The sequence below is a fragment of the Fopius arisanus genome, unplaced genomic scaffold (assembly GCF_000806365.1).
Source record: "Fopius arisanus strain USDA-PBARC FA_bdor unplaced genomic scaffold, ASM80636v1 scaffold00010, whole genome shotgun sequence".
NCBI classification, from domain to species: domain Eukaryota; kingdom Metazoa; phylum Arthropoda; class Insecta; order Hymenoptera; family Braconidae; genus Fopius; species Fopius arisanus.
The window spans coordinates 1,424,843-1,439,571 of NW_011887749.1; the positions used below are offsets into that span (position 1 = coordinate 1,424,843).

At 36.5% G+C, this 14,729-nt stretch overlaps 1 protein-coding gene across 6 annotated transcripts in view; it reads left to right on the top strand.

The window, feature by feature from the left end:
- The window catches only part of LOC105262692 (uncharacterized), a 76,792-nt gene that overhangs the window by 6,582 nt on the left and 55,481 nt on the right, over positions 1-14,729 (top strand). For 4 of the 6 annotated variants that reach the window (XR_891845.1, XR_891846.1, XM_011298407.1 and 1 more), the window contains exons 4-6: positions 677-3,343; positions 4,368-4,485; positions 4,630-4,943. Coding sequence is in view for 4 of the 6 variants with exons in the window: in XM_011298407.1 (XP_011296709.1) it covers positions 677-3,343; positions 4,368-4,485; positions 4,630-4,943 (3,099 nt within the window). In the remaining 2 variants the exon portion in view is untranslated. Of the gene's footprint in view, positions 1-676; positions 3,344-4,367; positions 4,486-4,629; positions 4,944-14,729 lie in introns of those variants that run through there. The other 2 variants (XM_011298406.1, XM_011298408.1) reach the window with 2 other exon arrangements.

Consider the following 14,729-nt stretch of genomic DNA (forward strand, 5'->3'; position numbering starts at 1 on the left):
AAAAAAGCTGAAAACACCTGATCGCCACCTCAATTGTGGTCTTCCTGTTTGGAGGCTACTACTGATTATACCACAAAGATAGCCTTCTTAATTAAAGACCACCAACTTCTTAATTACTTGCCCATGTGCTGTCCATGAAATTATTTATGTTCACGACTCTCTTTTCTCATCAATGCTCTGTCAAATCAGATATCTTCAGTTTTTTCTTTATAGTACTAATTCTTCCAAGAGAAATGATTACTGATTAAAATCATTACGAGAGGCTTTCTATTCTGAAGCGTAAGGCATTTTTTTGATAATCTATTTTTTAAGTCTAGGTTATTAAAACTGTCCATGGAGAATCACATTCGCTACTACACAACATGATCTTTCATATGCTCATTATTTTACCTATTTTATCTTTGCGTTAGGATAACCTGTGTATCTATTAAAATAATAGCCACTTAACACCACCTATTTCGACTAGACTGTATTTAAGTTTGAAGTCACAGGAAAATATATTGGGAGATTTATGTCAAGTTGGTTGGGGTTTGTTAAAACCAAATGATAATCGAGATGGAATTGTCAATTGCTAATACTCGAGCCATCGCATACTGCATTGTTTGCATTGTTTTGAATAGGTGCACTCATCGCTTGGAAATTGCCAAAGTTAACAGGCTCTCTCCCTCTTTTGCAGGAAAAACGAAAAGAAGAGATTCCAAAAAGAAGTCTGATTCTGGGGAAGGTCTCCAGCGGGAACAAAACCTCCTCTCAGGCGGTAGAATTTTGGACAACCAGACAAAGTGGAGAAAACTGGGTTACAAAGGCCCTGGAGCAACCAGTGACCTCCTAGCGAAGAAGGCCCCGAGAGAGCTCTGTGATACTTCTACTAAAGACACGACAAAAAAAATTGGGGAGATTCGTCGAACAAGTGATAGTGACGTTCGCCTTACCGACAAGACATGTGTAATCTCCCGAATAACCGAATTCAATGGGATGAAAAAAGATCTTTTGATTCAGGAGAAGCGTCGTCGTTTGAGCCTCATGGACGAAAAGGACTTTCATCTATCAGACGCTCAAATTGGTCAAACAACGATCCAACATATGCCACGCGTATCGAAACTCTTCGAAAAAGATTCGACCCTTAAGAATCCCTTGAAATCACTGAGCCACATATCTGACATACCAGAGAAGCTCCAGAACGAGGACCAAGTCAAGTCATCGGCTCTCCTTGCCAAAAAAATCATCCCCGTGAAATATAAAATCGATTTAGAAAGCACTAAACCTCTTCAAAAACTGAAAAACCACTCCATAATTCAATCTGAGTCTCAGTCTCCCTCTCATACTCCCAAGAAATCATCTTCTAATTTTATAACCGTCTCCAATACTTCTGCTATCTCCGTATCTTCCCCAGCATCATCGGCAACTCTAACAAAAATAATGGAATTTAAATCCGATCCGAAAGAAAAGGGTCAAAACCTTGAAAGTTCCCCGGAAACATCATCCCTTGATCCCTCCAAGATTGATCCACACCCAAAGCCTCAGGACAAAACTGTGGAAAAAGGCGATACAAATGTTATTCCTCTGCTGGACTCATCGCACGAACGTGTAACCCCCCAAAATTCTGGAAACAGTGGAAATACTGGGGAAGATTCTGGTATTGAATCGATGGACGCTCTCTCCGAAAAATCACCAAATCAAGGAGAATCACCTCTCCATCGACCTATGGCTGAATCCCAAACAGTGAAAAATGTTCAGCTAACTCCAGTGGAATTAACAACCCTACAAACTACAATAAACAAGAACGTGCCTTCCTCAACAAGTGATATGTGTTCAACAGTGAATTCAAAAATATTGAAACCTGAAGATGAAGATGATAATGAGGATGATGGTGTTGATAATGACGATGATCCTTCTCATCTTCATCTTGATAAACAATCAGACGAAGTATCTAATTATCACGATATTTCTCGTAATGATGAAAATATTAAATGTGATGTCCACGAAAAGTCACTGTCAGTATCAGAATTACAAACAAATTATGATTCTGGAAGCGTGTCAACAGGTGTTTCTAACGATTTATCAATAAATACTGGCAAAAGTGGTATTTGTGATGATAACTTTCTTAATCAAATGAATAAGTCTGCGACGAATGAACCAGTCGATGAAGATAAATTCGATAAACTGACCAACATTGATTCACCAAAATCCCCTGAGGCTCTTGAAACAACAAGAGACCAGGATGTGACCTCTCACGTATTATCTTCCGAGATGGCGCCATTACAAGAAGCTCTTTCTCCACGCTCTGAAAATACTAAGCAGAGTCATCAGAGTCACAAAAACAACAACGTTATTATTTCGAAAGAGTCCTCCAAAGAATTTTGTAATAAGCGAAACGATCACAAGAGTTCCAGCCTCCAGTTTATAGACGTTAAACCGTCACTAGACGATGCGAGACAGGACAATCTTTTGGTCACATTGGAACGATCAGCCGAAACTTCAGAATTATCTCTGATCAAACATGAAAGTGATACGAAGTGTCTTGTTAAACGTGAATCTCCGTTGACGGTTAAAAGTGATGATTATGGTAGTAAAAAAAATGAAATGGATACGAGTGTACCATCACCATTGACAGATGATCCTCAACCAATCAGGATTACTCCACCTCTGTACACTTACTCGAATCCTGTAGTATTACAGAGGGATGAAACGCCTAGTCCAGCACTTCACGGTGTTGAGAGTGTTGATGCCGAGGCTGATAATATTAAAAGAAAGAGGAGAAGGAAACAGGAGTTGGAAGGGAGACAGGATGTTATTTGTATTGAAGAAGGGGACGATTTTGTCGAGAGATTGACACCGATCAATCCAATAACTACAGAGGATTATGTGAAGAGACCTGGAAGATCTCTATTGGAGCAACTATTGATTGAAATACCTAATGATAGTAGTGAGAAAAGATCTTTGAGGACGAGATCACAAAAAATGAATAGTCCTGATATTGTTAAGACACCAAAGAGCAGTCCACATGGGACCACTGTCGGGAGGTTAAGCGAGGAACGAAGTGAGAGGAGAAGCATTTCTCCATATGCCAAGATTGGTAGTAAAATTTGCCTTCCAAAATTGTCCCCTAATACTGTTGGCAGTGGCAAAGTAGGAAAAAGAAAGAGGCAGGAGAGTGAGAGCTCAGTTACTTCAGGACCTAATATTGAGGACCCACAGACTAGGCCCGGTAAAAGAAAATGTTCGGAAAATGCCGAAGTACTCATTAAGGCTTGCATGGGAGTCGATGAGGGAGGACACGTTAAAAAAATTTCCACCAAGGATGAAAAAAAGGGCTTCAACATACTGAGCAAGGCAAAAAAAGGTGAGGTTTTTCAAAGTTTGGAGGTAGTGATATTTATTTATGGTTGGCATGAGTAGATTTTTTGTCGCCTAAGAGGAAGATATTGCTGAAGATAATTGTTGAAGCAATAGTATATTTCGTCACTAGGCCGTTAAGAACTTTTGTGGTGATTGTTAGTTTACAGTCCGAGGCAGCGCCGGAGAGTGCACAAACGCAATCCTCAAAAAAGTTCTTTTCAGTCGAATAACGAACAATATTTTTTATCATTCGGTCCATAGGTGCTCTTTTACACTGAGTTTATAAAAATTACTTATGCCATACATTTTAAATGGTTGAAAAGGTCTGAAAAGGACCTTACCCTTACCTATTACCTATTGCCTATTACCCTTTATCCTGGGTATTTTTTACAAATGCAATTCTGATGTTGTTCCTTCCACAGAGACGAGTACGGGGCATTCTCTGAAAAAGCAAACACAAATAAAATTAAAAAATTTCGACTTCGCTGAGTTGTTTGTGGGTAATAGTAGGTAATGAGAGAAGCATGAATTTTCTAAAATCTTGCCTGTAATCGTTGTCTAAATATGGATTTTCCTCATTTTTCTTTCAAAAATGCCTAACTTTTAAAAATATTGACCAGATAAAGTTTTTTTTTTCTTTTGAAATTCTTAACTATATTCTCATTTGAAAAATACTGCAAAAATATTGATCATTTTCCAAATGATAATTTTAAATTTTGAGGCGAAAATTAAAAATTCTCGAAAAAAATTTAGTTTTTCTAGGAATTGTAACATTTTTTTCATCATGCGGAACCAATTATTCCACCAAATTACGTCTATATTTTATTTCAGTTTTAATATTTTCACGGCATTTTCTTGCATTCTGGAACATCGATACTTGATTGTTTGCATGAAAAATCACCAAAATCGAAATTTTGAAATTTTATCGGTGTTTGTTTTGTCGGAGAATGCCCCAAAATAGGAGAGATTAAATGGTTTCAGCACTTGACCAATAACTTTTTTGTTTTATTTTGTTTTATTTTGCAAAGCAGGTCCTATTTTAGTGGATGTCGAATCGTCAGATGATGAACCTCTTATGGAGATCGCTGCTAAGGGAAGGGTGAGAGGAAATGATGAATCTGCATCACCAAAACACAAAGATTCCAAGTATGAATTCCAAATAGACTAAAAAATTATGATTCATAGCTGGAGATATTGATTGATGATTTCCATATCAGAATCTTTTAATCGATGCAATGATGTATTTCAGTCATGCAAATAATTTATTCTGGACTTTAATTGATTTTTCAGAACTTTGAGTACTCCAGTGAGTGGGAGTCAATTAAACTCAACAAATGTATCAAATTTCAACGCATCCAGTAGGCTACAAAGAGAGAGTCGTTTATTAACAACCAAACAACCAGGTAATATTAACTCAACAACGGTGGGTAAGGAAAGGCTACGTGGTCCATCAGTGTCGACTAATGAGCCGGTCGGGGAAGTAACGACACGAAGATCTGTTAGACAAAGTGCAGTTTCACCACTCGCTACACCGGCATGTAATACGAGAGGTGCCTCCAGATCGATGGAAGATGTTAATAGGAGAAAAACACGAAGTGGTGCTGGTGAGTGAACGATATATTTTCGTGTTCTTTTCTTACCATCGGAGACTATTAAGGAAATCATTTCTTTTCATGCCTGAGTACTTCAAACATTATAAGTGACAGATGTCCATGCGTTAAACGAAGCGATTATTCGGTAAAATATTCGCGTGTCATGGCTAAAAATCTTAAAGGACAAACGTGCAAGTGTTCCCTCTCCTCCTCCTTGCCATCCCCCGTGAGAAACGTCAGCTTCCTACACGGAGAGAAAAAGTCAGTATAAATTACCTACTCGCTTGGTATTTATTGTAGTTAACACGGCTAGTCAAATTTGGCGATGGATCGGTAAGAGTCATCTAGTTCATTAAGAAAAATTACATAAAAGTTTGATAATTTTTTCCCAAATGGCGGAAACACAACCGGATATAAATGGCGAGCTAATTTTTACTGGATTTTCCGCTCCGTGTATAAATGTGTGGTACAATAGATAATTATAAAAATTATTCGTCCTTTCACTTTCACACGTCAGCGTGCAATAACTGGCCGATTACACTATAGTTAGACGGTTACTATACACCCAAATATTACGCCACTCCGACGTAAAATACTATTATTCTATTTTTATTCGCCCAGGGAGGTAGTAGAAAAGATTCATCGCCATAATTGAAGTATTCCGCGACAATTTATAAAATGATTTGGCTTGAAAAATAAACCGCACAATATTTTTTATTGGATATTTTTTGCGATGTGACTGCGTAGCTTAGGCTAAACTGCTTAGCACAGGACTATGCACAAGGCAGTTCGCACTGGGAATTTTGTATCTTACACTGTTGGAAAATTACCGCTGAAATCTGAAGTAATGAAATTTGAAATTGTTTATCACAATAAAGTAACATGAAAGTTGTGTTGAATGCTTCATCGACCAATCATTTTTTTCAATAATATGGTAATTATAAATTTTCTGGTCTGTATGGCACCGAAAGATAGCGTGAATGTTGAAAATTCAAGCAATTCGATGTAGAAGTGTTACGATGGGCATGAAATTCAAGCTTTTATTGAAAAATTAATTATAATTTACCATAAAAAACCCAATTTTTTCATTTTTTAAATGATTGAGAAATTTATTGACGGTTTTTTTTTATCACAATTGGATTGAAACTTGGATAACTGAAAATTCGGATGAATTTGTGACTGTAATTACAGAAAAATTGTTCATAATTTTGGAGTATTAGTGGTATTATTATTGAAAAATCCTAACACCCTATTTACAATTATTCAATTGTGGGGAAAAAGGTGAAGATTAAAGTTAAAAGATATATTGCAAGAGATGGGCGATGTACGGTGAAAACATCATTTTTTTTTATTACACCGTTTATAAAAAGTACACTGTTGAGCGTCAAACATTTTGTTTAAAGATTATTCTTTACCCCCCCCCCCCCCTTCAATAGTGCTCGTAAAATCTGGGTATAAAACATATGGACTACTTGAATGATCAATCTCCAGTTTTGCAATCTGTCTATTACATCGATTTCTTTATAGCTATCCTTCCGATAATTTTTTTTCTGTCATTTTTACATTGAGGATGATCGGCCGACGATTCAGTATAGAAGGTGAAGCGTAGGGAAATTTGTGGTATCCTGCAGGGGGATTCGGGACTAATTGTTGTCAATTTCAGACGAAAATTCAGACTAACCGGCCTGTATCCCGAAACATTTTATTTTAGTCCGTGTCGCTTTATGGCTTCTTATAGATAGCACTCATGAACGACTTGATTTTTTCCTATTCTCAAAATGATAAATATCGCGATCATCGATATCTCGAAAGTTTGTCGTGCTTATTCTGTATTGGTACAATCGCCTGAGCCGGCTAATCTAAATTCAAAACTCATTGAAGTTTGAAATTTTCAACAATTATTTTCATAATTACAGTGCTGTAGTGCGTGTTCAGTCTCGTTCAGTAAAAAAGTCCTAATTTGATATTCCGTCAGTGTGCGAACTTTTACTAGTTCGGCTGAAAATAGGGCAAACCTTAAATAATTTCGTTGCCCATGAAAATATACCAGTAGATGCGTAAAAGTCCCCCGAAAAATATGTCAAAATGGTTACGCACAGTTCAACTGGGAACCTAAATAAATAAATTTTAAACTATTGACTTTTGTCGCTTAACGCCAAGAATGTCAACTGCATCAATTGAGCTCATCGAATTGCAAAGAAAGAAATATCGGTATGTGGAGCGAAAATTCAATTACAAACCTATACAAAAAAACCATGTCCGACTGTATATAATTATAATGTCAAAAAATACTGAAATTTCTTAACCTCATTAATTCGTTAACATTTTACAGTTCGCCCTTTTTTTTGCCGCGAACGTCAACGCAACACGTGCGATCTGCAATGGGTTTGAATGTACGTCCCGTGCTATCATGCCTATTTATATACCAATCTTTTATTCCTATTCTATCAATTAATTTTAATATCCTGACCAATAATTGAAGGGTTTAGAACAGACATGGCCAAAGTCGGACCTTCGGGAGCCGGGGCCAGAAAACCCTATTAGACCCATTATTAGAAATACAATACCCCAATTGAGTGAAGTCCAGCGTAGTCAGGGTGGGAGTAGCAGTGTGCACGAAGTGGAGCGCAGTTATACAGAGAGAGCGCCGCGCGTTTTCTATTTAAATTTAAGAAACCTTACCGCCTACAAATTCGAACAAATTTTCACGAATTCAACGTGAAAAATCCTTAGTTTTATCGGGGGTAATTGTTCAAACATTATGGTGTCAAAAATAGATTATTTCTTGGTTATTTTAATAGTGAATAATTATTTTATTAAAAATTGAAAAACGTGAGATGTCAGTTCCTTAAAATTCAATCAATAAATTAGGAATGTAAGGTTTATTTTATAAGTTTTGCCCACTCTTGGCCAGATCACACATTTTCTAATCTGTAAACGTTCCTCACTTACCTTTGCTCGATCACCCTCTGCCGCTAATTATTTTTATGTTTTTTTGCAGTAATTATTTATTATCGTGGTCAACTGAAAATGGATGAATTTTCAAATGTTTAACAGTGGGATCGATATAATGAAAAAAGAGAACATGAAATGATAGAATTCAAATTTCTTGTTTTCTTGTGCTTTTTCGAGGTTAAAAATCTTTTACATTTTTTAAATGCTGCTTAGGAAATGTTCAAACAATATGAATAAAAATTTAAAAATCTTTTGACAAGTGCTTTTCAATTCATTTGTTGAATTCATTGAAATATTCAATTCCGAGTGATTCATTCAACGGAATTTTAAGCGGAAGTTGTTATAGAAAAAAAAAGATTAATTGATATTTTTTAACAATGCAAAATAGCAAGCAAGAAATATATTCATATTTTTCGTTCAAAAATTCAAATTTTTGAACCGACACCTGCACAATACAATAGGACCCATTCTTTTATAGTCATTGGCCTAATCGGGGTTGGGAGCTAGGTGAGCCCATTGAGCGTACTTTGCCCATGCCTGATTCAGAAGATATGTGATATGCTTGTATGCGACATCAAAAGATTATAACATAAATATTCATGACAAGGCGGAAAGTACATTGAGGTACGCGCGCAAAAAATCGGTGGACTGTAGAATGCTGGGGTGGTATTTTGCGCGGTTCCCTTGACTTAAAACTTTTTTTTCTCCCGTGGGAGTGCGTGGCATTAGTTCTGGTGGATTTATGAACACACAAGCGGCGGGTGGTTCAAACGATAATTCCATCTAACAGTTAATACCTCCAAATAGAATATAAAATCGAATAATAAAGACATGAACAATCAGAGGGTACGAGGGTTATGGTTGGAAATTCTAATAGTCAATTAATTCAACAATGATTGGGACAATAGACGGATGTTGTGAAGTTGTGACGTGATTAATTTAACCGATAGAATTAACTTTTTTTCTTCACTGCCAGCAGTTGCAAGTCCCCCTACAGTGTTTGTGTTCCCTTGAGATTTAGTCCCAACAATAGCAGCAAAAGAAGCTGCGACAGATATTGTGTAGGTTGTTAATGTCGAACTCCGCCAGCTATCTTTTACCAATTGTCTTTCTTCCTACCCCCAGTCGTGGGTGAAGTTCTCCTACATCCAATCTTCCACATTTCCCGGGTGAGGCATTGATGGCATTGAGGCATTGGTAGTCTTGTCGACAAGTCGACTAGGGCTTTCTCCAAGTTGGCAATAATTTTCGGTGGGTCTTGAGACCTGCTGATCAAAACTACTCGCCAAAATGTTTGTTCGTTACCTCTTGATTTGTTGAGGTGTGCCAGCACTCTGGGTATCAAGCTTAGTATCGGGAATACCCATGCCAGCTTGAAATACCATCTACGACTGACGGCGCCGGTTGAGCCTGCGCAAGGATCTTTGCAAGTCCATCGAGACGTAACGATTCACTACTCTAAAATACACCCAACAAGACGCACTTTACATATAAAAATTAATGAAAAAAAGTAGGCTTTTAAATGTACGTATATCAGAATGTCGTTAATACATGAGTTCTGTTATTTCCCCATACAGTTTTAAATATTTCATGTATTGTATCGATAGCTGACTAATAGGTGGGTACCATGGAATAAATATATACATTTTTTTTGGTAAAGTAAACATTTATTTTTATGCCCCAGCGGAAGTAAAATGCGCGGTCCTAACCTCGCTTCCCTCGGTTTGATTGCGCTTTTTATCCCTTGCAGCATAAAGTAGCATAGCACCCTCATTGAAAAGCATTTTCTCTCGGGGCTGCTTAATATACTATTATTACAAGAAAGGACGTCTTTGGGCTAGTCGTCAGCGTGCTGGCCCTATGACCAAAGCGTCCCGGTAGCGCAGGTTCGAGTCCCGATGGTGAAAAATTTTTCATCGTCGGAAAACGAACCCAGTGCCTGTGGAAGTTAGTTATAAGGTAGCTAGGTGAAAGTGCGGGTAGGGAATTAGGTTGGGGTACCGCGTAGGTACTGGGAAAGGGTTGGTAAAAGATCCACTAGGGTCATACCATCTGGCACCACCCATTTATCTTTTTTTTTGCTATTATTACAATGTAATCTTAACTTTTGAATGTGAATACACCCAGTGGCCTGGCATAGTGGTATAGGTTGCTGCCTCACAACAGATAGGTTTCAGGTTGGACTTCTGACCGGGTAGAATGGTGAGATCTAACCCATTAAAGTCCTGATCATTATCGCTATATATTCTAACAGAGTCGAAGCGATGTAAAATAACCATTAAAAAAAGAAAGAGAATACGGATTACACGGAGAGAAAAGTTTAAAAAAAATTACTGTGTCGAGCACAATCGTGGTGCAAAATGCTAGAATACTAGAACTTCTTTGATTCACAAATAAAAATTACTATCAATATGTCAAATTTTCTTATACATTCCGTAATTAATCATGTGTGGCTCCATAAAATTTACTAAACAGCACTATACAATTTGAAGGTCTATCATTTTTTGTTTGAGTTTCAAAAAAAAATTGATAGAAATCCTTCAAAAATTCCTATCCAGATCGGTATTTTTTATTGTGACCTCTTTTAATTGTTACTGTGCTACACAGCATTTTCTCCAAACATTTTTTAACCCAATAGGATTGGTTAGCGATGAACGTCGAATGTTTCCGATTCTTGCCGAAGTTGAATTTAACAATGGTAACTGTTACGACGACTATGAATTTTTATTTGGCCGATAACGAAGTTTTGCTCGGCCGATGAAGAAATGTTACTGCATGGCATAGTAATTTTTCTCAGGCCTGCAGTTTACACCTAGATTGTAAGGCAGCACAGTAATTTTTATCGGAATTACAATAGAAAAATTCATAGATTTTTCTCTACGTGTAGGCCCTAATCCATGTTGCCATTCTTCTTTTCTTTTAATAGCAACTAATCATTACACGGGAAGATTTTAATAAGAAAATTACGATGTAAAAATCGTAAGCGCGGACGAAATCGCGAATTCCGGGAAATATGCGTTAATTTTTTTTTGGAAATTGGGACTTCGATTTTTTAAAAATACATTTCTCTATCCAAACATCACGAATTGGAATTGTAAAAAAAAGAGAAAGAAAATTTCGATGTACATATTTTTTTTTTAATGTTTTTAGGATCTGAATAATTTGTCAATGGAATATGAGAGAATATAATTACTTTCTCAAATCTTACGTTTCAAATTTGATTTCTTTTTTCCGATAGCTGAAATAAATTGAATACTATGTTCATTTCATTAAGTTGCAGTAATAAAGTAAAATCAATCCATGTTTTTATCGGTTATTCAGGAAAAGAATAACTGAAATTTTCAATTAACCGGAATTGATAATTTATTGACAATTTTTGTTTTTTACGGAAAACGAGAGAAAAAATATTTACCGCCAAGATATTAACTGCTGCAGCGCCCCCAGATTTTTACATGCGAAATTTTCATTTTTACGATGTGAACTCACAAAATATCAAAGCAGCGAGTGATGTTTACAAATCGGGTATAAGGAAATAAACAAAAGGCTCCATGCTCGCGTTTTTTGTTTCATTGTTTCGTCGCATGACGAAAGATATCGGTCGCGCTCAATCAACGACAAGCCATCACAGTTGGCTTTTTTATCCTAAAAAAAAGAGACTCCCTTCATTATCGACTCATTATTTTCACGATGTGAAATTGGTCTTTATCGCGGTGAATGCTCGCATATGTTTCTGCCATTTTTAGGTTTTTTTGGAACGGAATTTGCATTTTTAATATTCTATGATGGCACAATTCTCTGGAATTGACTTCATTTTTTTTGCAACACAATTGGAAATTTTTTTCATCAACGTAGTAAAAAAAAAGGAATTGATTTGGAGCTATTCTTTTTATTTTCAAATTACGATTGACAATAGTAAAATGGCCAAATCCTTCATTATGGTCCACCGTTCTAACTCTACCCATGCAATTTTACGATTCAAAAATCGTAAAATTAACTAAATAAATCGTTCCGTGTAGGGGTTTATAGTACCTCCAAGGTACAGTTGCTATTACTTATCATCTTATCTCTCCAACATTTCCGAAGCTCGGAAAAGAGACTGGCCCAAAATGCTCTATCGAGCCTTGCATGATAACTCCGGCCCGATTATCGATGCCTTGATTGGCCCAATGATGGCAGCCGATTGACAGCCGAGTCTTATTATTTTTACCCAAAAATATTAATAATATTGATTTCTTATTGAAATTTATCCGATTATCAATCTTTTGACGGTGATTGAAAAAAGCTGATAATGAAAAAACACAACAGACTGGACTGTAAATGCTCGGCATATGATTGGCTATCGAGGTACTCATTAAATAAATTAATGAGAAGTGAAAAAAGAAAATTTCCCCGTTTTTATGATTTATTAGTTATTTCTAACCACGGCGGCAACGATATCCACTCTGAAAAAACCTACTCGACGAACTCAAATTTTGTACGCGATACCCCATCTTTCGCACACTAGTCGTACGCCCTAACCACTAACCTAATACCTTTAACTTTAATTTTAACGAGAGTTTATAGACTATATCGAGATACGCGAGAGCGTATCGGCCAAGTACATATTTCGTAACCTCTAAACCTCCAAACCAAGCAACAAACAACAGGCCGAGCGCTCCCAAGTATCTGTACACGACCCAACTACTCTTTCCACCACCTCCAAAACTAATTTTCGTAATTAAATTAAAACACGGCAATTTAACGAAAAAATAAACTTAGTTACATCACCTAAATCGCGTATGCTCTTTTCATTAATTCTAATCCTCTCGCAATTAAACGCACCATTAAAAAGATTCGCGCATAACAACGGATTTTTTCGCATATTTTCCGCGGTGAGATTATCTCAAAACTGAGGCCGTCAGACTTTGCTTTGAAAGGTGGCAGCATCTGTTTTCAACGAGCGCTGTGTTATCGGTTCGTAATCAGCGTTGCGCGCGAATAATGAGAGGTTGGCAAAAGTATCGTGGAAAGTGCGCTGAGAAGAGATAAGTTAAGGTTATTTTCAGTGATAAATGAAAAAATATTTTCAGTGATAAATTGAAAAATAGAAATACATAATTTCGCATCTCATGGTGGTTGACACCTAACCCTTTTTCTATTTTTTTTCACTTTGTTCATTTATCCTTGGAAATAAAAATTTTTCTGAAAAAAACGCTCTTTACTGCACCCTAAAGTGTGAAATGTATTTTGAAAATACAGTTTTCCAAAACAAAAGCTGTTTTTAGAAATAATTAAGGAAAATGCCTTGGAAAAATGTGAAAAAACTTAATTAATTGTTGATTATCCATACATGTGTTTTGAGAGAAAAATAATGGATTATTTCACGTAGTCATTATTTCTGGCGCCAAAATGCAAGTGGCAAGCGCCCCAAAAAAGAGACAAGAAGATATATAACTCCTAATATCCCGAAAAAATCCAAAGCAAATCGATTTTATAAAATCACCTGACCTTTATTGTGCATTGCATTCAATTCGTAACCTCAAACAGGCTTAATATGAAATTTAGAAAATTTTATTTTCGTTCTAATTTTTATTTTCAAAAAAAAGAATAACTCGGCAAATTAAATGATCAATTTCTCTTAAAATTTGATATATTAATCGAAAATCTGGAAAATAAATAAATACAATAACTAATTAATGAATTATTTACATAAATTAAAAATTCAAGTAGTTGATTGGAACACTATTATCGCTCACTCATGAATCAAAACTTATATTATACAGCAATGCATCGAATAGAAAGATATATACCGCATATACTCAATAGTCCTTATTCCAAATGCATAATTGAAGGATTGTGAAGGAAGAATAATGAAATTATGTGGAGATACATAAAATTACTCACTTATTTAAACTCCAGGGCACGGAAGACTCATTCCAATAATGTGATATTGTCGATGCATTTTGTATTTCACTTTAATCTAAGTAATGGTAAGATGCTCTCATTGGATAGTAGCTTGGGTAGTGGAAGGTTAAAATCTCTTGCCCATTTTGAAAAAATGTTTGAAATGCCCCCAAAAACAAAAAAAAAATGTTTTTGTAAAATAATGCGCCAAGCACATATTTCGATGTTGTTCAATTGAAAAAAAAATTGGAAAAAACTTCAAACAACAATTACTTAAAAATGGAAGCCATAACTATGGAAATTTGAAAAAAATACACAAATAAAAAAGACGCCAAGCTCATTGAATTTACCAGTGGGGAAAGCTGGTGATGATAGGAGTGCGTAAATCGTTTTGAATTCTTCTTTATGAATGTCTTCATTAAGACGAGGCCCATAATATCCTACAAAGGACATCGCAATCAAATCGAATACTCGACTCAAGTCGAATTTTCGAATTCAGCAATATGGTCAGGATCAACGTACTTGGCGCGGTTTTTCCTGATAATCTAGCCTATTTGGATATGCGATCTTTCCTTTCTTCTTTAAAAGCTGCCCGTGAGACTTGACCTGAGCAGTGCTGACCCATATGACACTGCTGACTGAAAAGTTTCCCGTGAGAATCTTTCATCCCTGTGCATCAACTGTGGAACTACTATCGCTTGTGTCTCGAACATAGTTGAATCGAAGGAACTTCCCTAGTCCGATGGTCTGTTCATCAAAATTATCAAACTCATAGGACTTTTCATGATAATCAGATGGAACTTTCAGTTGAATTTTTCGCTTTGTTGATTCCCCTAAGGCAGGGCCCGGCAACCTGGGCTCATTAGGCTCACGCGGCTCCCGAGCTTCCTTAGTCAGAGCTGGGAGAGGGGCCTCATCCACTTAACAAAACTACCTGCTCTAATTCGATATCTCTCTCTG